Source organism: Macaca nemestrina, chromosome 1 (assembly GCF_043159975.1).
Source record: "Macaca nemestrina isolate mMacNem1 chromosome 1, mMacNem.hap1, whole genome shotgun sequence".
NCBI lineage: Eukaryota > Metazoa > Chordata > Mammalia > Primates > Cercopithecidae > Macaca > Macaca nemestrina.
The window spans coordinates 83,095,070-83,119,067 of record NC_092125.1 but is presented as its reverse complement, the minus strand read 5'-3'; the positions used below and the strand labels follow the sequence as shown (position 1 = coordinate 83,119,067).

Below are 23,998 nucleotides of genomic sequence, written 5' to 3'. Positions count from 1 at the left end.
CCTGATGTAAATGACGAGTTGATGGGTGCAGCCCACCAACATGGCACAAGTATACATATGTAACAAACCTGCACGTTATGCACATGTACCCTAGATCTTAAAGTATAATTAAAAAAAAAAATGTATAGTAAAGTAATAATAAAGAACTGACATAAAAAAAAAAAGACTGTAATCAATGGAGAATAGAAAAAGTTTTAGCTGGCAAATGAATATGCTTCAGATAAATCAACTAAGACTGAAATAAGCCAGGGGTAAGAGTAGTTCTTACTAGCCAGGCGCGGTGGCTCAAGCCTGTAATCACAGCACTTTGGGAGGCCGAGACGGGCGGATCACGAGGTCAGGAAATCGAGACCATCCTGGCTAACACGGTGAAACCCCTTCTCTACTAAAAATACAGAAAACTAGCGGGGCGAGGTGGCGGGCGCCTGTAGTCCCAGCTACTCGGGAGGCTGAGGCAGGAGAATGGCGTGAACCTGGGAGGCGGAGCTTGCAGTGAGCTGAGATCTGGCCACTGTACTCCATCCTGGGCGGCAGAGCGAGACTCCGTCGTAAAAAAAAAAAAAAAAAAAAAAAAAAAAAAAAAGAGTAGTTCTTACTAGAATAGAAATGCCGGCGGGGTGCAGTGGCTCACGCCTGTAATCCCAGCAGTTTGGGAGGCCGAGGCAGGTGGATCACGAGTCAGGAGATTGAGCCCACGGTGAAACCCCGTCTCTACTAAAAATACAAAAAATTAGCCGGGCGTGGTGGCAGGCACCCGTAGTCCCAGCTACTCGGGAGGCTGAGGCAGGAGAATGGCGTGAACATGGGAGGCGGAGCTTGCAGTGAGCCAAGATTGCGCCACTGCACTCCAGCCTGGGTGACAGAGGGAGACTCTGTCTCATAAAAAAAAAAAAATCTACACAGTAGGTATGAAGCTGACAACTATAACATCAGTGTAGGACAGTCTACCTATTGACAAGACTCAAGGTGCACAAAGAGTCCTACTCATGACCCAAAGAATACCAAGAAAGGCCACAGAAGGATCATTCACTGCAGCCAACAACTGAAGGATACAACTGTGACCATAACTGGAGATAAGACGAAGAAACAGATCCTAAGGGAAGTAGATTGCACTGGATTTAAAAAAAAAAAAAAAATCCCTAAATCAAATCCATTCTGAACTTGCAATAAAGCAAGAGTCAGTAAACTTTTTTTGAAAAAGAACCAAAGTGGCCAGGTGCAATGGCTAAGGTCTGTAATCCCAGCACTTTGGGAGGCCAAGGTGGGCGGATCATATGATGCCAGGAGTTCGAGACCAGCTTGGGCAACATGGCAAAACCCCGCCTCTAGTAAAAATACAAAAATTAGCCAGGAGTGGTGGTGCATGCCTGTAATCCCAAATACTTGAGAGGCTGAGGCAGGCAAATCGCTGGAACCTGGGAGGCAGAGGTTGCCATGAGCTGAGATCACACCATTGCATTCCAGCCTGGGCAACTGAGTGAGACTGTTTTAAAAAAATAAAATAAAATAAAAAGAGCCAAAGAATAAATATTTTAGACTTTGTGAGTGAAAAGGCAAAATTGAGGCTATTACATAGGTACCATATAACAAAAGAGAAAACAAATTGCCACAAATGTTTTATTGATGAAATTCAATAAGTGATAACAATAATTATGTATTTTTTTTGTAATACAGGCCTGTAAGAAAAATAGTGTTCTTTGGGGGAAGATAACATCTCACTTAACTAGGATTCGAAGTTAGTGTTACCTATCACTAAAGTGGTTGTGAATTTTCATGTGTAAAAACCATTCTTAGCTTGTAAACATACAAAAACAGGTGGCAGGCCAGATGTGGCTGACAGGCCATCATTTGCCAACTCCTTTAAGAGAGTATATGCTAACCCCAACCTCAGCATTGACTTTGGAGTGACTTACATATTCATGCTCTCATCATTACCAACAAATATCCAACAAACAAGAAAGGTTGCTCAAACTCATTACTAACCAAACTGTAAAAAAAATTAAATGAGCTACTTTTTTCATATCAGACAAGTAAAAAACATCAAGTTAACCTCACACTTCTCCACAGCAACATTCAAATGCCAGAATATTTCCTAAGGGAAATAAAAAGAATAGCTTAAGAATTTTATACAGAGCCAAGTTTTCATTTAAGCATGAAGATAACAACCATTTCAAAACATGAAAAATTCAATAAAAATATCACTCATAATACTTTCTTGTAAAAGGCACATGACACTAGATCCCACCAACACAGACATTAAAAAAGGACAACTTGTAAATAAAGAAAATAATAATAACAGCATTAAACTCATTTAAATACAGAACTAAGTCAAAACAATGAAGGGACTTATGAACACAGAACAAAATTTTATTTCTATACTTATATTTAGATAGTAAATAAAATCTAAATATGAGTATTGAAGTAATAGTACAAGTAAAACAAAATCAAGATGGGAGGAAAGGGAGGTAGATGGAATGTAGGTAGCATAAGTGATTTGTTTTCCTCATCTTTCAGATACAGAGGTCAACAGACACTGACTGGTTAAGGCTGATAAATAAAATAACGGAAGTTTAAATATGTTATTAAAAAGTGTAAAATTATCCATAAGAAGAACAAAAATTATAACATAAACAATGGAAATGTGGGAGTAGGAGACATTGGATAAAAGGTAAATTCATGAATTACATTCTAATATCTTCATTTTGCAGTGGGCAGTCAATAGATGCTATCTAAAATACATAGCTCACAAAATACAGGTTGAAATATAATGTATTATATTACAAGTCTTGAAGAAAAATAATACTGCATGAACCTTCCAAAGTATCAGAGGCAAAACAAACTATGTGTTTGTATAAGAGAGGGATTAAAAACATGAGAAAAAGTTTAAAATAAAGGATAGTTGTGGTTGACTTTAATAGGTTGCCCATACAATATTCATTTCCTCCTTCACTTTCCCAAACAGTAATCTTATTTTTGTTCAGGTAGATCTAAAAAAATAAAAGACAGGTTAACTATTACAGAGAATAAAGTAATAAATCAGACAAAACGAATCAAAAGTCTGGAAGGAGAGAGAAATGGGGACCATAATGACTGAGAATAATCTTCCAGACATAAATCTTCAGTTTCACAAAGTCCAACAAATTCTAAGCAGAATGAACATATGTTCATACATATATACACATGAGCACCCACATGTGGATACATACACACACACACACACACATACACACACACACTCCCCCAACATAGTGAAACTGCAGAATGCCAAAGACAAGGAGGAGATCCTAGAGATAGATTACTTAAGCTGGAAAATCACTGGACTAAGAATGGGCTTCTTGACGGTAAAATCTAAACCAAGAAAATGATACAATATTTTCAATGTCCTAAGGAAAAATAACCATCAACTTGGAATTCTATAACTGGTAAAAATATGTTTCAAGAATAAAGGCAAGATAAAGACATTTCTAGGCAAATAAAATAAACATACATAAAAATTATCCTAAAGGACTTCAAAAAAGAAGTACTATGATCCCAAGTGGAAGGACTCAGATGAAAGAAAAAATTATGAGCAAAAAAAGTAATACATGAGTAAAGCTAAACAAATACTGCATAAAACAATAATTATTATGGGATTAAAAGTGAGATAGAACTAAATTATCCAACAATAACAGTGCAGAGGTCAGGAGGGGGAATGATCAGAACTAAAATGTTTTCAGATACTTGCATTTTCTGGGGGAAGAAAAACAGATGGATTAAACTTATGCTTTGATAAGTATGCATCTTAAAATTTTTATGGTAATGACTAAAGGATATATAGAATGCATAAATTTCAAGCTAACAGTTGGGGGTGGGAGGTGAAATAAAAATAAATATATAAGCAACCAGTCTAAGAGGAGACAGAAAGATAAACAGAAAAGTCAGAACAAAAGAGAAACTACAAAATAAAGTGGCAGAAATAAATAGAAACATATTACTAATTATAATCAATATAAATGAACTAAATTATCTAAAAGGACAATATCAAAATTGAGAAGAAAGTTCAGTTATACCCTATTCAAAAGACAAATTTCTGAAACATAAGGATACAACAAGGATGCAAGTACAGGAAAGAGATATACCAGGCAACTATTAAAGAAAATAAAAATATTATAGCTATATTTATATCAGAAAAAAAGATATTCAAGCAGAAAGAGTCACTAGATAGAAAGAGGATCACTACATAGTGACTAAATTTTCATTTCGCCCGGAAAATAAAACAGAAGAGTTTGGAACTTGGACTTAACAACATGGCTTCTAAATATGAAATGCAAATGTGTAAACATATAATACATATTGCAAAAACTGAAAGAACCATAGGGAGAAAAAATAAATCTAGTATGATAATGAGACATTTTAACAAACTTATTTCAGTTAATCAGGCCAACCTTTTCCTGCCAAAACTAACAAACAAACAAAAACATTAAGGATACAGATTTTAACAACCCAATTTAAAAGTTTGATTTAACATATATATTATATAAAACTCAAGAAGTGGAGAATACATATAATTTTCAGCACATATGGCATAGTTTGAAAATCAACCACCTACTGGATCATAATGTAAGTCAACACATTTGAAATGATTTATCATCATATAGCCCAAATTCTATGACCACGATACAATTAGAGTAGAAATAGATGAATCATGAAACCCCATAAATGTGGAAATTAAGAAACACATGTCTAAATAACTCACATTTCAAAAAAAGAAATGATAGAAAATTTAAAATATTAAGAAACAAATGCTACAATATTAAAATTAAAACTTGTAAGATGCAGCTAAAGAGGTACTCATAGGTAAATATACAGCCATAAAATGCTTACACTAGAAAACAAGAAATACTATCTAAATTAAGTATCCAAATTAAGAAGTTAGAAAAAGTAAAACTTTATAAATCCAAAGTAGAATAATACTAAAGATTAGAGCAGAAATGTTTAAAAATAGAAAATAAACCTACAATCGAGAGGATCAAAAGAGCAAATTACTGAGTAGAAAAACTTACAAAGACATCAATTCTTTACAGTCAATATAACTCCAATCAGAATCTCAACAGTTTTTTTGTTTGTTTGTTTGATAGACCTTGTCAAGATGATTAAATGTATATAGAAGAATAAAAGCTCAGGAATAGCCAAGACATTTCTGGGAAAAAAATAACATGAAGGAGAGTCTAATAGTAGAATAATAATAAAGCTTTAGTAACTGAGGCAGCATAGTACTGGAACACAGAAATTTACAGATAACATTATGGAAATCACAGAAACAGTACCAAATGTAGATGAGGCTGGGAGCAGTGGCTCACGCCTGTAATCCCAGCACTTTGGGAAGCCAAAGAGAACAGATCACCTGAGGTCGGGAGTTCAAGACCAGCCTGACTAACATGGTAAAATCCCATCTCTACTCAAAATACAAAAATTAGTCAGGTGTGGCGGTGCATGCCTGTAATCCCAGTCACTCAGGAGGCTGAGGCAAGACAATCACTTGTACCCGGGAGGCGGAGGGTTCAGTGAGTCGAGATCGTGCCACTACACTCCAGCCTGGGCAACAGAGCAAGACTCTGTCTCAAAAAAAAAAAAAGTAGATGAAACATTGATATATAACAAGTGACATATCAAATAAGGTGGAAAAATAATCCAGCTAGGAAAAAAAAAGCCATAAGGGGAAAAAAATGAAATTAGATTCGTTTCCTGACTCACACCAAATATACAAACAAAACAAGGACAAAAAAGGTTTTTCAGAGTGACTGAAATGTGAGAAGTAAAACTTGAAAACTGAACAATTTTCTGATCTAGGGATAGTGAATAACTTACAAACAAGAATATAATATAAAATTCCAAAAACTAAATTGTATTAAAATTAGGAATTTATTTATTAAACCTCACTCTAAAGAAAATAAAAAGACAAGCTGCACACTGTGGGATATTTACAAAAGATATGTAACACACAGTCTCCAAAGATAACCACCATTAATTGATTGATATACATGGATGCTACTCCACTAATCAAAAAGTGGGGTCTATTTCTCCTCTTTTTGAATCTGGGCTCGTCTTAGTGAATTCCTTTGACCAACAGAATACTGTGAAAATAATATTAGCCAGTTCTAGGCCCAGCCCTTAAGAAACCTGCCAGCTTTCACTTTCCCTTTTAAAGCTATCCACTATGTGGGAAGTCTGACTACCCTGAGATGACCATGACCACCCAAGTCAGCCACATGGAATAGTATGTGAGAAAGCACTAAAGCACCATATAAGTGAAGCTTTCTTCACTTCAGCCCAGATCAGCCATCAAATGAATGCAGCCAGCTGAATGAGTGCAATGCCATATGGAGCAGCAAAACTACTCAGCTCAGTCTAGAATCAAGAGAAACTGTTGTTAATTGAAGCTACAAGAGTTTAAGATGGTTTGTCACACAGTAATAGACAACTGAAATAACATTTAACATTTATTTGACAAAGGATTCATCTGCCTCCATGATTTAGTCACCTCCCACCAGGCCCCTCCTCCAACACAAAGAAATACAACACAACAAGAGATGTGGGTGTGGACACTGAGCCAAACCATATAAAAGAAGTTCATAGATAAAAAATATTGTTCAATATTCTGTCTTGTGTTATACAGTGGGTTTGCAGATGTTTATTACTTCAACATGTTTTCTGATTAGTTCTGTTTTTTTTTTTTTTTTGAGACGGAGTCTTGCTCTGTCACCCAGGCTGGAGTGCAGTGGCGCGATCTCAGCTCACTGCAAGCTCCACCTCCCAGGTTCACGCCATTGTCCTGCCTCAGCCTCCCGAGCAGCTGGGACAACAGGCGCCCGCCACCAAACCCAGCTAATTTTTTTTGTGTGTGTATTTATAGTAGAGACGGGGTTTCACCATGTTAGCCAGGATGGTCTCAATCTCCTGACCTTGTGATCCACCCGCCTGGGCCTCCCAAAGTGCTGGAATTACAGGCATGAACCACCACGCTTGGCTGTTTTTTGATTAGTTTAAAAGGGCCATGCCAAGATTAATGATGACAAGGTATAGGGGAAAAGGATTAGAGTATAATCCAGTGAATCTGAGGGTTCTACTTACTCTGTCAAAATAAAAAGACTAAAAGTGTATTGTTTAACTGGCTTGTGAGACAACAGATGCCAGAAGACAATAAATTAATATCTTCAAAATGCTGAGAAGAAAATAACTGTCAGTCAAGTATTTTATTTTTAAAATTGTTATTTCTTTTTTAACGAGGTAAAATATACATATATAATTTACCATCTTTAGCATTTTTACATGTATAGTTCAGTAGTAATAAATATATTTATTCCTCTTTTTCAATTCATCCCCCTCCCCTTCCTGGCCTCTGGTAACTACCATTCTACTCTATTTGCATGAGAGTCATTTTTTTTGCTCCCACATATGAGTGAGAACATGTGATATCCGTCTTTCTGTGCTTGGCTTATTTCTCTTAGCATAATAGCCACTAGTTCCATTCACGTTGCTGTAAACAACAGGGTTCTTTTTTATGGCTGAATAGTATTCCATTTTGTATACATACCACATTTTCCTTTTTTTTTTTTTTAATTATACTTTAAGTTCTAGGGTACATGTGCACAACATGTAGGTTTGTTACATATGTATACATGTGCCATGTTGGTGTGTTGCACCCATTAACTTGTCATTTACATTAGGTATATCTCCTAATGCTATCCCTTCCCACCCCCCCACAATAGGACCTGGTGTGTGATGATCCCCTTCCTGTGTCCAAGTGATCTCATTGTTCATTTCCCACCTATGAGTGAGAACATGTGGTGTTTGGTTTTCTATTCTTGCGAGCATTTGCTGAGAATGATGGTTTCCAGCTGCATCCATGTCCCTACAAAGGACATGAATTCATCCTTTCTTATGGCTGCATAGTATTCCATGGAGTATACGTGCCACATTTTCTTAATCCAGTCTGTCACTGATGGATATTTCGGTTGATTCCAAGTCTTTGCTATTGTGAATAGTGCCGCAATAAACATATATGTGCATGTGTCTTTATAACAGCATGATTTATAATCCTTTGGGTATATACCCAGTAATGGGATGGCTGGGTCAAATGGTATTTCTAGTTCTAGATCCTTGAGGAATCGCCACACTGTTTTCCACAATGGTTGAATTAGTTTACAGTCCCACCAACAGTGTAAAAGTGTTCCTATTTCTCCACATCCTCTCCAGCACCTGTTGTTTCCTGACTTTTTAATGATTGCCATTCTAACTGGTATGAGATGGTATCTCATTGTGGTTTTGATTTACATTTCTCTGATGGCCAGTGATGATGAGCATTTTTTCATGTGTCTGTTGGCTGTATGAATGTCTTCTTTTGAGAAGTGTCTGTTCACATCCTTTGCCCACTTTTTGATGGGGTTGTTTGTTTTCTTCTTGTAAATTTGATTGAGTTCTTTATAGGTTCTGGATATCAGCCCTTTGTCAGATGAGTAGATTGCAAAAATTTTCTCCCATTCTATAGGTTGCCTGTTCACTGTGATGGTAGTTTCTTTTGCTGTGCAGAAGCTCTTTAGTTTAATTAGATCCCATTTGTCAATTTTGGCTTTTGTTGTCATTGCTTTTGGTGTTTTAGACATGAAGCCCTTGCCCATGCCTATGTCCTGAATGGTATTACCTAGGGTTTCTTCTAGGGTTTTTATGGTTTTAGGTCTAACATTTAAGTCTCTAATCCATCTTGAATTAATTTTCGTATAAGGAGTAAGGAAAGGATCCAGTTTCAGCTTTCTACTTATGGCTAGCCAATTTTCCCAGCACCATTTATTAAATAGGGAATCCTTTCCCCATTTTTTGTTTTTCTCAGGTTTGTCAAAGATCAGATGGCTGTAGATGCGTGGTATTATTTCTGAGGGCTCTGTTCTGTTCCATTGGTCTATATCTCTGTTTTGGTACCAGTACCATGCTGTTTTGGTTACTGTAGCCTTGTAGTATAGTTTGAAGTCAGGTAGCGTGATGCCTCCAGCTTTGTTCTTTTGACTTTAGGATTGTCTTGGCAATGCAGGCTCTTTTGTGATTCCATATGAACTTTAAAGCAGTTTTTTCCAATTCTGTGATGAAAGTCGTTGGTAGCTTAATGGGGATGGCATTGAATCTATAAATTACCTTGGGCAGTATGGCCATTTTCACAATATTGATTCTTCCTATCCATGAGCATGGTATGTTCTTCCATTTGTTTGTGTCCTCTTTTATTTCACTGAGCAGTGGTTTGTAGTTCTCCTTGAAGAGGTCCTTTACATCCCTTGTAAGTTGGATTCCTAGGTATTTTATTCTCTTTGAAGCTATTGTGAATGGGAATTCATTCATGATTTGGTTGTTTGTCTGTTACTGGTGTATAAGAATACTTATGATTTTTGCACATTGATTTTGTATCCTGAGACTATGCTGAAGTTGCTTAGCTTAAGGAGATATTGGGCTAAGACAATGGGGTTTTCTAAATATATAATCATGTTATTTGCAAACACGGACAATTTGACTTCTCCTTTTCCTAACTGAATACCCTTTATTTCTTTCTCTTGCCTGATTGCCCTAGCCAGAACTTCCAACACTATGTTGAATAGGAGTAGTGAGAGAGGGCATCCCCGTCTTGTGCCAGTTTTCAAAGGGAATTTTTCCAGTTTTTGCCCATTCAGTATGATATTGGCTGTGGGTTTGTCATAAATAGCTCTTATTATTTTGAGGTACGTTCCATCAATACCGAATGTATTGAGCATTTTTAGCATGAAGGGCTGTTGAATTTTGTCAAAAGCCTTTTCTGCATCTATTGAGATAATCGTGTGGTTCTTGTCTTTGGTTCTGTTTATATGCTGGATTACGTTTATTGATTTGCGAATGTTGAACCAGCCTTGCATCCCAGGGATGAAGCCCACTTGATCATGGTGGATAAGCTTTTTGATGTGCTGCTGAATCCGGTTTGCCAGTATTTTATTGAGGATTTTTGCGTCAATGTTCATCAGGGATATTGGTCTAAAATTATCTTTTTTTGTTGTGTCTCTGCAAGGCTTTGGTATCAGGATGATGTTGGCCTCATCACATGAGTTAGGGAGGATTCCCTCTTTTTCTATTGATTGGAATAGTTTCAGAAGGAATGGTACCAATTCCTCCTTGTATCTCTGGTAGAATTCGGCTGCGAATCTGTCTGGTCCTGGACTTTTTTGGTTGGTAGGCTATTAATTATTGCCTCAATTTCAGGGCCTGCTATTGGTCTATTCAGGGATTCAACTTCTTCCTGGTTTAGTCTTGGGAGAGTGTAAGTGTGGTATGTTCCTTCTATACCCGTTTTGATGAGGATGTTTATCATAAAAGGATGTTTAATTTTATAAAATGCTTTTTGACAACTAATCAAATAATCATGTGATTTTTGTTCCTGGTTCTGTTAATGTGATGTATCACATTTACTGATTTGTGTATGTTGAACCGTCTTTACATCCCTGGCAAGAATCTCAGTTGAACATGGTGAATAATTTTTTTTATGTGTTGTTGAATTCGTTTTGCTAGAATTTTGTTGAGAATTTCTGCATTTATCTTCATCAGTGATACTTGCGTACAGTTTTCCTTTTTTGTGTGTCCTTCTCTGGTTTGGGCTTCAGGGTAATGCCAGCCTTGTAGAATGAGGTTGGAAGTATTCCCTCCTCTTCACTTTTCTTGAAGGATTGGAGTAGGATTAGTATTAGTTATTCTTTAAATGTTTGGTAGAATTCAGCAGTGAAGGCATCAGGTCCCAGGCTTTTCTTTGATGGGGGACTTTTTATTACAGCTTTGAACTTGTTACTATTAGTTCATTGATGTTCTCTCTTTCTTCATGGTTCAATCTTAATAGGTTGTATATGTCCAGGGATTTATCCGTTTCTTCTAGGTTTTCCTTTTTTTTTTTTTTTTTGGCATGCAGTTGTTCATAATAATCTCTAATGATTCTTTGTTTCTTTGGTATCAGTTGTAGTGTCTCCTTTTCATTTCTGATTTTGTTTATTTAGGTCTTTTCTCTCTCCTTTTCTGGTTTGTCTTGCTGGTGGTTGTGGTTTATCAATTATCAATTTTATTTCTTTTCAAATGATCAACTTTTCATTTCATTGATCCTCTTTATGTTTTTTAGTGACTATTTCATTTAGATCTGATCTTCATTATTTCTTTTCTTCTACTAATTTAGGGTTTGATTTGTCTTTGCTTTTCTAATTCCTTGAGGTACATCGGTAGATGGTTAATTAGTAATCTTTCTACTTTTTTTCATGTAGGTATTCATTGCTATAAAATTCCCCATTAGCACTTATTTTGATATATTCCACAGGTTTTGGCATATTATGTTTCCATTTTCATTTGTTTCAAAAATTTTTTTTGTTTCTGTCTTAATTTCTTCATTGACTCACTGGTCATTCAGGAGCAAGTTGTTAAATTTCCATGTATTTTTATAGTTTCCATAGTTGTTCTTATTACTTTCTAGTTTTATTCCAATGTGGTCAAAAAAAGATACTTGATTTTTATTTTTAAAAATGTGTTGAGACTTGTTTTGTGGCCTAATAATCTAGTCTGTCCTAGAGAATATTCCATGTGCTAATGAGAATATATATTCTGCAGTTGTTGGACAGAATGTTCTGTAAATGTTTGTTAAGTTCATTTGGTCTCAAGTCCAGTTCAAATCTAATGTTTCTTTTTTGATTTTCTGTCTAGATAATCTGTCTAATACTGAGAGTGGGGTATTGAAGTCCCCTACTATTATTATATGGCAGTCTTTATAGCTAGTAATATTTGCTTTATTAATATGGGTGCTCCAGTGTTGGTTGCATATATTTAGAACTGTTGTATCTTCCTGCTGGATTAATTCCTTTATCATTATATAATGACCTTGTCTTTTCTACTATTCTTGACTTAAAGTCTGTTTTATCTAAGTATGGCTACTCCTACTCCCTTTTGGTTTCCATTTGCATGGAATATCCTTTTCTATCCCTTTACTTTCAATCTATATGTGTCGTTACTGATAAGGTGAGTTTCTTGTAAGCAGCATATACCTGAATCTTTTTAAAAATCCATTCAGCTATTCTGTATCTTTTAAGTGAATAATTTAATCCACTTATGTTGAAGGTTATTATTGACATGTGAGGCTTTGTTCCTGTCATATTGTGAACTGTTTTTTGGTTGTTTTATATATTCTTTGTTCCTTTATTTTTCTCTTTTTGTTGTTGTGGTTTGGCGGATTTCTGCCGTGGTATCATTTGAGTCCTTTCCCTTCCTCCTTTGTGTGATTGCTTTACCACTGAGTTTTATACTTTCAAGTGTGTTCATGATGATAAATGTCATCCTTTTACTTTCAGGTTTAAGACTCCCTTGAGCACTTCTTAGGGGACCAATTTTGTGATCCTGAATTCCTTCAGCATTTATCTAGGAATGACTCCCATTTCTCCTTCACTTCACTTTAGCTGATATAATATTCTCAGTTGGCATTATTTTTTCTTTTAGCACTTTGAATATATCATTCATTCTTTTCTAGCCTGTAAGGTTTCTGCAGAGAAATCTATAGTAATCTAATGGGGTTTCCTTTATAGGTGACAAGGCTCTTTTCTCCTGGTGTTTTTAAGATTCTTTCTTTATCTTTGACTTTAGACGGTCTGATCATAATGTGCCGTAGGGATCTTTCCACATTGTTTCTGCCTGAGGATCACAGAGCCTCTAGTGTCTGAATGTCTAAATCTCTTGCTAGACTTGGGAAATTTTTATCTAGTATTTTGCAAAACAGGTTTTCTAATCCTTTCTCTCTTTGCCCTTGGGGATATCAATAATTCATAACTTTTGTCACTTTATGTTGTCCCAAACGTTATGAAGGCTTTGCTTATTCTTTTTTATACTTCTTTATTTTTTCTGACTGAATTATTTCAAAACACTTATCTTTAAGTTCTGAGATTCTTTTTTCTACCTGATTTAATCAATTGTTGAAGCTTTCAAATGTATTTTGTATTTCCTTCAGTAAATTCTTCAGTTCCAGAATTTTTATTTCTTTTCAAAAGAATCTTATCTCTTTAAGAAATTTCTCATTCATGCCCTAAATTATTCTTCTGATTTATTTGTATTTTTTTAACAATCCTCTTGTATGTCACTGAGATTCTTTAAAATCAATATTGAGTTCCATGTCTGAGATTTTGACAATTTTTTTATTAAGATCTACTGATGGAGGATTACTGTGTTCCTTCAGAGGTGTCATATGTCCTTGTTTTTGCATGTTTTTTATGTTTTTATGCTAATATCTGTGCATCTGGTATAACAGTCACTTCTTCCTATTTTTGAATTTACTTTCATAGGGAAGGACTTTTTCTTGAAGATGTATCTATGGTACTGGCTGGTACGGTACTTTGGCTTTGAGTCTGCGTGTGGGTATTAGTGTAGTCTCTGCATGATTTCTTTGGCTGTAAACAATGTTAGTGGTATCTGTAATACACAAGAACACAACAACAACAAAAAAGAAAACAAGAGGTCAATATCCCTGATGAACACAGATGCAAAACTCCTCAGCAAAATACTAGGAAACCAAATCCAACAGCACATCCAAAAAAAAAAAAAAAAAAAAAACACCATGATCAAGTGGGATTTATGTCAGGAGAGCAAGGATGGTTTAATATACGCAAATCAATAAACATGATACATCACATCAACAGAATGAAGGACAAAAGTCATTTGATAATCTCAATAAATGCAGAACAAGCATTTGACAAAATTCATCGTTTCATGATAAAAACTCTCAACAAACCAGGCATAAAAGGAACATACCTCAAAAAAACAAAGGCCACATAGGATAGACCCATAGCTAACATCATACTGAATGGATTAAAGTTGAAAACCTTTCCTATAACAACTGAAACAAGATAAGGATGTCCCCTTTCACCACTGTCATTCAACCTCATACTGGAAGTCCTAGCTAGAACATTCAGGCCAGAGCAAGATATAAAAGGCATCCAAATTGGTAAAAAAGAAAATCAAATGGTTCCTCTCTGTTGATCATATGATTTTATATCTAGAAATACCTAAAAACTCCACCAAACAATGCTTAGATTTTAGAGATGAATTCAGTAAAGTTGCAGGATACAAAATCAATGTACAAAAATCAGTAGCATTTCTATACACTAATAATGACCTAGCCAAGAAATAAATCAAGACGGCAATCTAATTTTCAATAGCCACAAAAGAAAAATACCTAAAAATAAATTTAACCAAAGAGGTAAAAGATCTCTACATAAAAAACTATAAAACACTAACGAAAGAAATTGAATATGACACAAACTAATGAAAAAGCATCCCATGCTGATGGATAGGAAGAATTAATATCATTTAAATGACCATATTGCCAAAAGCAATTTACAGATTCAATGCAATTCCCATCAAAATACCAATATCATTCTTAACAGAATTAGAAAAAAAAAATCCCCCAAATTCATATGGAATCAAAAAAGAGCCTGAACAGTCAAAGAAATCCTGAGTAAAAAGAACAAAGCTGGAGGCATCACATTACCTGACTCCAAAATATACTGCAAAGCTATAATAACCCAAACTGTATGGCATTGGTATAAAAAGAGACACACAGACCAATTGTACCAAATAAAGAACCAAGAATTAAAGCCACATATTTATAGCCAACTGACTTGCAACAAAACTGACAAGAACCTACATTGGAAAAAGCATACCCTTTTCAATAAATGATGCCTGGAAAACTGGACAGCCACATGCAGAAGAATTAAAGTGGACCACTATCTCTTATTACATACAAATATCATCTCAAAATGGATTAAGGACTTAAATGTAAGATCCAAAACTAGGGAAAACTCTCCTGGGCATTGGTCTAGGCAAATAATTTGTGACTAAGATCTCAAAAGCACAGGCAATAAAAATAAAAATAGATAAATGGGACTTAAACTAGAAAGTTTCTACACAGCAAAACAAATAATCAACAGACTGAAAAAACAGCCTGTTGAATGGGAGAAAAAAATTGCAAACTATTCATTTGACAGGGAACTAAGATCCATAATATACAAGGAACTGAAACAATTCAACAGGAAAAGCACAAACAATCCCATTAAAAAGTATGCAAAGGACATGCATAGACATTTCTCAAAATAAGACATGTAACCAGCCAATAGGTATATGAAAAAAATGCTCAACACCACTAATCAGAGAAATGCAAATCAAAAACCAGAATGAGATACCATCCTATCCCAGTCAGAATGGCTATTAATAAAAAGTCAAAGTCAAAAAATAACAGATGTTGGTAAGGATGTGGAGAAAAGGGAACTCTTATACACTGTTACTGGGTATGTAAACTAGTACAGCCACTATGGAAAGCAGTAGGGAGAGTTCTCAAAAAACTAAAAATACAATTACCATTCAATTCAGCAATTCACTACTGAGTATCTACCCAAAGTAAAAGAAATTAATATATAAAAGGAATACCTGCATTCACACATTTATTGCAGCAGTATTCACAAAAGCAAAGATACAGAATTAACCTAAGTGTCCATTGATGGATGAATGGATAAAAAATGTGGTACATATATACAAAATGAAATACTATTCAGCCATAAAAAAGAATGAAATCATATCATTTGCAGTAACATAGATGGAACTGGAAGCTATTAAGTGAATTAAGTCAGACACAAAAAGACAAATGCCATGTTCTCATTTATATGTGGGAGCTACAAAATTTGAATAAAATTTAAGTTTAAAATTTGAATAATATATGAAGGTAGAGAGTGGAAAAATAGATAACGGAGACTAAGAAGAGTGAATGGCAAGAAGGGGGAGGATGAACGGAAGTGGGCTTAAGGATACAAAGACTCAGTAAGATATAAGGAATAAATTCAGTGTTTGATAGTGGAGTAAAATGACTATACTTAATACAAATATATTGTACTCAGGTCATGGACAACCTAAGTACAGTAATTTGGTCACTACACATTAGATACATGTACCAACATTTCTCATGTACCTCATAATTTGGTACAAATAAAAACATTTAAATGCAAAAATATTTTTTAATAATAAATCATAACTTCTTGTAACATTTTTACTTTATAAACTTTATTTCTTACTCTTTTGTAATAATACTTAGCTGTACAATAAGCTGTACAGAAATATTTCTTTTCTTTATATCCTTATTCTACTAGTATAGGCATTGTTCTATTTTAAAATTTTATTTTACTTTTTAAACTTTTTAATTATAAACTAAGATACAAACACACACATTAGCCTAGGCCTAGACAGGATCGGTATCACCAATATCACTGTCTTTCAACTCCGCATCTTGTCCCACTAGGTCTCTGGGGTAATAACACCTGGAACTGTCATCTCCTATGATAACAATGCCTTCTTCTGGAATATGCAATCCAGCACTTTGGGAGGCCAAGGCAGGCAGGTCACGAGGTCAGGAGACCGAGATCATCCCGGCTAATACGGTGAAACCCCGTCTCTACTAAAACTACAAAAAATTAACCGGGCGTCGTGGCGGACGCCTGTAGTCCCAGCCACTCTGGAGGCTGAGGCAGGAGAATGGCGTGAAACCGAGAGGCAGAGCTTGCAGTGAGCCCAGATCCTGCCACACTGCACTCCAGCCTGGGTGACAGAGCGAGACTCCATCTCAAAAAAAAAAAAAAAAAAAAAAAAGTATGGTATAGTAAATACATAAGCAAGTAACATACTCATCTATTATTATCAAGTACTATATACTGTACGTAATTGTATGTGCTAACTTTTATGACTGGCAGCACAGTTTACAACAGCATCACCACAAACACATAATGCCTTGACTATGACATCACTAGGCAACAGGAATTTTTCAACTCCATTATAATCTTACAGGACTACCGCTGTTATGAGGCACATGACTGTATATGTACACATATTTCCTAGCCTAGTCTATCCCACAAATGCAAGTAAAATATCCATTAGTGTCCTTAATGTAATTCATCAACTTCTTAGAAAAGTTATATCTCTACATAAAAAATCACTTATAATCATCCGTATATATTTGTGTTGAGTGTGTATATATACACATTATACAGTAAGTGATGGCAAGGTTTTTCAACGAGCTCATTATTCGTTTATAAATGGAAAAGAAAAAAAAAACCTCAGAAATACAGGAATAGAAGAGAATGCGGCCCGCCTGAGGGAGAGCAACTAAGGAGACCCTCGCGTTAAGAGCAATTCAGAAGATCCTCGCGTTGAGAGCTCCTGCGGTCGGGACCCCCTGCGTGGCCGGCGCCAGGCGCTGGGTGGATGGGCCAGCATCTGCCTGGTGAGGGTTCCGCGCGGGGACTCGGAGGCGCTCCCACAGCAGCTGGGGAGCGCCCAGGCCCTCCGCGCCCACGCAGCCCTCGCAGTACGACACCGGCGGCCCCACGCGCCGTCCGCCCGCCGAGCCTCCGCCGACCGCCGGCAGGAAGACGCGGACGACCTTACCCGCCTCGCTGGGGTCCCACGGCCGTTGTGGCCCTTCCTGGAAGCGGCGGAGGTCCGGCCCGCCCACGCCGGAGAGCGCCAGGCGAGGGTGAATGGGACTGACCGCGCAGCACAGCCCTACCACGCCAGGTTCCGACGCCTCCTGGTCGTAACCGCCTGACCGAGCGCCCCGCCTGAGCCCCGGCGAAGAGGCCAGAATGGGGGTGGGGTCCCGAACGCGGCGCAACGGATCCTGGGTGCGGGCAGGTGAGGGGGCGCCCCGGCTCTTGCGAGATTCCACCGCGGTTACGCGGCGGCTCCCGACGTGAAACCGACGGTGCTGGGGGCAAGGGGGTTGTTGAGAGTGCAGAGAGTGGCCCAGAAGTGTGCGCTGAAGGCAGATCAGATATGGTGCCCAAGTTAAAGACTCTAGTCTGACCTGCATACCTACCTGAGTATGGCCTAAAGGCGGGAGAAACGTGTGCCTTTACAGAACAGGTGGCTCTGAGACCTCTGAAAGAGGTGACTCACACTTAAGATTTTCACAACTCGTGGGCGTGAACTTTCATTAAAAAGCCTCACTTACTAGTGAAGAATCATATATATGCAATAAAACAGGTCTAAGAGGTATTCTAAGATAAAAATAATTACATATAAAAATACCCCATTTCTTTTTAAACGTCTTATAAAAATTTAATAAGTTAATGTTCTATATTTCACTCACTCAACAGCTACAATATTTATTGAGCGCTTACTATGTGTCAGGCACTGAGCTAGGCACAAAAAACACCTGGGCGACTTCATATTTCTTGGTGGGATCCACAGGAAAAAAAAAACAGTGTAGAGATTTGTTGGGGCCTATTATATCTAACGCTGTGATTAATATTTTAAAAATCAGCTTCCCATTTTTATTATAATATTTAATAAGTTTGAAAGTGTAACCATTCCTCATATTACAATAAAATCTATGTATGAATTTGAATCTTTGAGAAGCTGTTTGGTAAGAGGGTTTAGGTGTTGGGGTGGGTAAGGAAATATGTCACTTTTAAAAGGAAAATCCTTTTGGAAATAATGTTTTTTATGCCAATAATCATTTGCATTTGAATAAAATTGGCCAAAAAGTTGAGAGTCGTAACTTAATAAAATATCAGTCAATAGACTGTCTAAAACAAAATAAGATCAACAAAAAAGACAGACTATGAAGGGCCGCCGAAGCCACCTTCATATCCAGTGTTCTTCATCTCAGCAAATAGCAGTTCTACTTGCTTAAACCAAAAATCGCTGGCATCATCCTTGACATTTCCCGCTGTCTTACCTACCCCAATTCAATCTGTTGCCAGGTCCTGTGGATTCCATCCACAAACTATATGTTTAGTCTGCCACTTTGTTCCATTTCTACTGTTTCCACTGTAGGCAAAGCAGTGGTCTTCCAACCAGGGTGCAGTACTCAGTACCTCTGGAGAGAGCCCAGACTTTCATGGATTTGAGGGTACTGATGGTTTTAAAGGAATCAGAATCCAATTACAGATCCAGGTCTTCATATATATTCTTTCCTAACATCATGAAGATTTGCCTTTCCTCACCCCCATTTCAAAATCTTCCTTCACTCACTTTACAAGAGAAAGACAAGCTCTCACCCCTCTGGAATCCTACCACTGTGCTTTGCCCGGGTATAAAAACCTGCAAGAATGCCAAAGAGCCAATGCAAAAATAATTATAACCAGGATATAAGGCACCTCTTATAATAATTAATTAAAGCATCTATAGCACATTGTAGGGCTCCATCTTTGTCTTTATTTCTGTGAAGAGTGAAGAGTGGTGCTAGAAAAAGCAGCTATTGAAATGTCATGGAATCAGATATATTGTACAGTGTGGGCAGTGGAGTTAATGAGGACTTTCTTTTAATGGGCTTGTCTCTTCTGTACCCTGACTAGTGTCAAAAAATTATTTGCTCTTAATGGAGTGTTTAATGAATGCAAAACAGAGAAGATCAGTAAGAAATATTAATCACTAAATAAAGCTTCTTTCATGCCTTAAAATGCAAGCGATGTTTTTCAGCTGTTCATAATACTCATTTCTACCAGATTTCATTAGCTAGAAATCAAAGCACCTTCAAACAGTAGAGCAGTACTGGTTAGTGACATTAAGTATTTTAAATGTAACCAAACCACCAGGTTCTTGAAAACACACTGGATAAGACCTGAAGGGCTAAAATGTTATGTGATTTCTTTAAAATTCATGTGTTACATAAATATGAAGTTAGTTAAAATATATTTATCTAATTATATTATCAACTATATATCCCCCTTACATTCAACGTTCATCTTATTTCATTTCATACATTGTGTTATATTTTCCATCTACTGTTAACAAAATTTATTTCCTGTGCTGTATCAAATGGGGGTTTTTTGCCTTCATATACTTTTCTTTTTCAGTAAGTGCATATGCATATTTTCATCATGATGCATATGACATTCATGGAGTGTTTCTGAGGTGGTCACTATGATTCTCACTTTATAACAAGGGCCAATGATCACCTGACACCCATATTTACCAAAGAAATACCATATTTTTAATCACACCCCTGCCTTTATAATTTATATTTTATATTGCATTGCATTATTATAATTTAAGTAATGAGAAATGTTATATAAGCTTATTCTTTTTTTTATAACTTACTATAAAAGTGAATAAAGTATATATATAGTATTTAATCTTAACTTGATTGGTTTTAGTAATCTATTTTTTAAATGCATTTATAAATTCTTTCCCAGTGCTTTCTGTAATCATTTTTGAAATGTTTGTTAATGAAATTATTTCAATGGAAAAATGAAGTCAGATTTTATGATAAAAAGCCAGCCTGATTTGGCTAATTGATTTGACAATGCTAATTATACAGCAGACATTTTCCATAAATTAAATGAGCTAAATCCACAGATTCACAGTTTTGACAAAAAAAAAAAAAAAATGAAAATATTGTCTTTAAAATTGTATTGGCAAAAGTGTACTAAACTGTTTTCTAAAATTTTACTTTAAGTTCTGGGATACAAGTGCAGAACGTGTAGGTTTGTTTCATAGGCATACATGTGCCGTGGTGGTTTGCTGCACCCATCAACCCATCATCTGGGTTTTAAGTCTCACATGCATTAGCTATTTGTCTTAATGTTCTCCCTCTCCTTACTCCCCAATCCTTGACTGGCCCTGGTGTGTGTTGTTCCCATTCCCATGTCCATGTGTTCTCATTGTTCAACTCCCACTTATGAGTGAGAACATAAAATGTTTGGCTTTCTGTTCCTGTGTTAGTTTGCTGATGATGATGTCTTCCAGCTTCATCCATGTCCCTGCAAAGGACATGATCTTGTTCCTTTTTATGGCTGCATAGTATTCCATGGTGTATACATACTACATTATCTTTATCCAGTCTATCATTGATGGGCATTTGGGTTGGTTCCATGTCTTCGCTATTGTAAATAGTGCTGCAGTAAACATATGTGTGCATGCGTCTTTATAGTAGAATGATTTATATTCCTTTGGGTATATAATTACCCAGTAATGTCATTGCTGGGTCAAATGGTATTTCTGGCTCTAGATCCTTGAGGAATCACCACACTGTCTTCCACAATGGTTGAACTAATTCACATTCTTACCCATAGTGTTAACGTGTTCCTATTTCTCCACAGCCTCACCAGCATCTGTTGTTTCTTGACTTTTTAATAATCACCATTCTGACTGGCATGAGGTGGTATCTCATTGTGGTTTGGCTGACTGGGGACAGTGTTGCAGCGAAGACTGGAATTGTTGAACCTCTCAAACACTCACCTTCATTATACTCAGGATATTAGCTTATTTTCTACCTAATGCTTCAGTGTTAATGGGGCTTTTTTCTATGAGCCTTGTGTAGCCCTTTTACAGTCATAAATATCACTGAAAAATATTACCCTTTTTTCTACTTCAAGAAAACTAACAGATATTTTAATTCTATAATAAAAAGTGAACTTCTGAGAATTTATTCACTCATTTTCTTTTTCTGACAAGCTCATTAGGCCACTGGATTCCTTGAATAAGTATGAAGGGACTTAAATTTTATAAAACAACTTTATATATGAGCAAATTCAAATAGCACTTTCAAGTATGAACTGCATAAATGGATAAAGAGTATGACATTGATATGGTATTATTTGGATTTTTAGCAAGACATTTGGTAAAGATTCTCATGATATCCTTATGGATACAAAAGTGATATTGTGCTTAGGAATTTTGTAATTCATGGGAAAAGGTTTCTAATGCTATATTGCTAGGCTCTCCTTGGCCTAATTCCATTCAAAGTTTTTATTAAAGAGTTTGATATTGACATCATGGCATGCTGGTTTAGGTGCACACATGAAACTAGGATGGGTACATAAATGACTGAGCCAGGATCAAAGAGAATCTTTACAAACTGGAACAATGTACCAAGTCTAACATGGTCTAGTTTCATAGGGGTAGAATATAGTTGGGTCCAAAAAGCTAATTTTGCCAAAACGTATGGGGGTAGATGTGGTTTAACAATAGTAATCATGAACAAAATCTTAACGGTTTTAGTTGATTGTGAATTTCTTGAGTTCACATTATGATTTGGGTGAAGGTAAAGTTCATTAACTATCCTGAGGAAGTGGGAATAGACATATTCTTTGATGCTCCAGGGTATATAACCAGAGCCCATGCATGAAAACTATAAGAGGGCAGATTGACGTTAAATATCAGGGGAAAAATGTCTGATTAGTCAAGCTCTCTAAGTATAGATCCCACACCTTGAAAAGTAGCGAAATCTCTGCCAGTGGGAGGACTTGTTTGAAGCAGAGTGGGGGGACTTGTCTAAGTTGTTTAAGCAGAGACCTGACAATCATGTGAATATAATGTTGAAGGGGAAGTTGATATATTGGATGAGATACAGTCAATGAGTTATAATATCCCTTCTAACTGACAAGTATTAATGGATGGAATACTGTGGAGCTAATGAACCATGCCCACAGCAGATACTCCACCACCTCCTCTACCACTGAGCTAGTGTGTATACTGTGGAAATCACCAACAGTTTGGAGTTGACACTCTAGAAACCAGCTAGCATTCTCTGTGGCTGTTGTAATAAATGTGTTCTTTTGTTTTGTTTTGTTTTGTTTTGTTTTGAGATGGAGTTTCACTCTTCTTGCCTGGGCTGGAATGCAATGGTGTGATCTTGGCTTACTGCAACCTCCGCCTCCCAGGTTCAAGCGATTCTCCTGCCTCACCCTCTCGAGTAACTGGGATTGCAGGTGGCCACCACCACACCCAGCTAATTTTTGCATTTTTAGTAGAGACAGGGTTTCACCCTGTTGGCCAGACTGGTTTCGAATTCCTGACTTCTGGTGATCCGCCTGCCTCAGCCTCCCAAAGTGCTGGGATTACAGGTGTGAGCCATGGCACCTGGCCACAGATTTGTTCTTAAAACAAGAAAATGTTATGCTTGCAGTTCTGTAAACCAGAAGTCTAAAACTAATTCCACTAAGCTGAAATCAGGCACCTGCAGGACTGTGCTGTCTGCAGAGGCTCCACGCTTGCCTCTTCCAGCTTTTGGTGGCTGCTGGCATTCTTTGGCTTGTGGCTGTTTCACTCCAGAGTGGCTGTTTCACTCTAGTCCCTACGTCTGTAGTCACGTTACCTTATCCTCCCCTATATGCCAGGTCTCTTCCAGCCTCCCTCTTATAAGGAAGTGTGATTACAATGTCATCCAGACAATCTAGGATAATCCCCTAATTCAAGAACCTTAACTCAATCACACCTACAAAGCTGCCACCCCCCAGTTTTTTGTTGGGTTTTTTTTTTTTTTTTTTTTTTTGGTCATGTAAAGTAACAGTCACAGGTTTCAGGGATTATGTTTATCTTTTGCGGTGGTGATTATTCTGCCTATCACAAAGCCTATACACTTTTCCTAAGAAAAAATAAAGTAAAAATGTATGGAATGAAAATGTAAAATAGAGGTTGGGCCTATAATAGATTATAGGTGATGGCTCACACCTATGTAATCCCAGCACTTTGGGAGGCTGAGGTGGGTGGATCGCTTGGGGCCAGGAGTTTGAGACCAGCTTGGCCAACATGGTGAAACCCCATCTCTACTAAAAATACGAAAATTATCTGGGCGCGGTGGTGTGCACCTGTAATCCCAGCTGTGCAGGAGGCTGAGGCAGGAGAATCCCTTGCACCCGGGGGCAGAGGTTGCAGTAAGCCAGGATGGAGTGGCTGCACTCCAGCCTGGGCGACTGAGCAAGACTCTGTCTCCAAAAAAAAAAAGAAAAGAAAATGTAAAATAGTATAGCTGTACAGCCTAACATAGATCATGGACTTTGTAGTTACAGTAACCTGAATTTGAGTTCCAGCATGGTATCACGTTAAAGGTAAATGAGAAAAGGTGGCAGCTGCTACATGGCAAGCACTTAATAAATGGTAGCTATTATTACTATTTATACTTTGAAAAATTCATGATTTAACAGAAGATGTTATTGGAAATGGGTCC

At 36.9% G+C, this 23,998-nt stretch overlaps 2 protein-coding genes across 14 annotated transcripts in view; both read right to left on the bottom strand.

Annotated features, from left to right (window-relative positions):
• LOC105478882 (dynein axonemal heavy chain 14) overlaps positions 1-17,627 on the bottom strand; it is a 524,402-nt gene extending 506,775 nt beyond the window's left edge. For all 13 annotated transcript variants that reach the window (XR_011614730.1, XR_011614739.1, XR_011614743.1 and 10 more), the window contains exon 1: positions 17,491-17,627. The gene's annotated coding sequence lies outside the window, so the exon portion shown is untranslated. The remainder of the gene's footprint in view (positions 1-17,490) is intronic.
• Positions 17,237-17,914, bottom strand: LOC139355929 (uncharacterized). Its single transcript, XM_071068639.1, has one exon. The coding sequence runs from the start codon at positions 17,912-17,914 to the stop codon at positions 17,237-17,239; it is 678 nt and encodes a 225-aa protein (XP_070924740.1).
• Between the last annotated feature and the right edge of the window lie 6,084 nt (positions 17,915-23,998).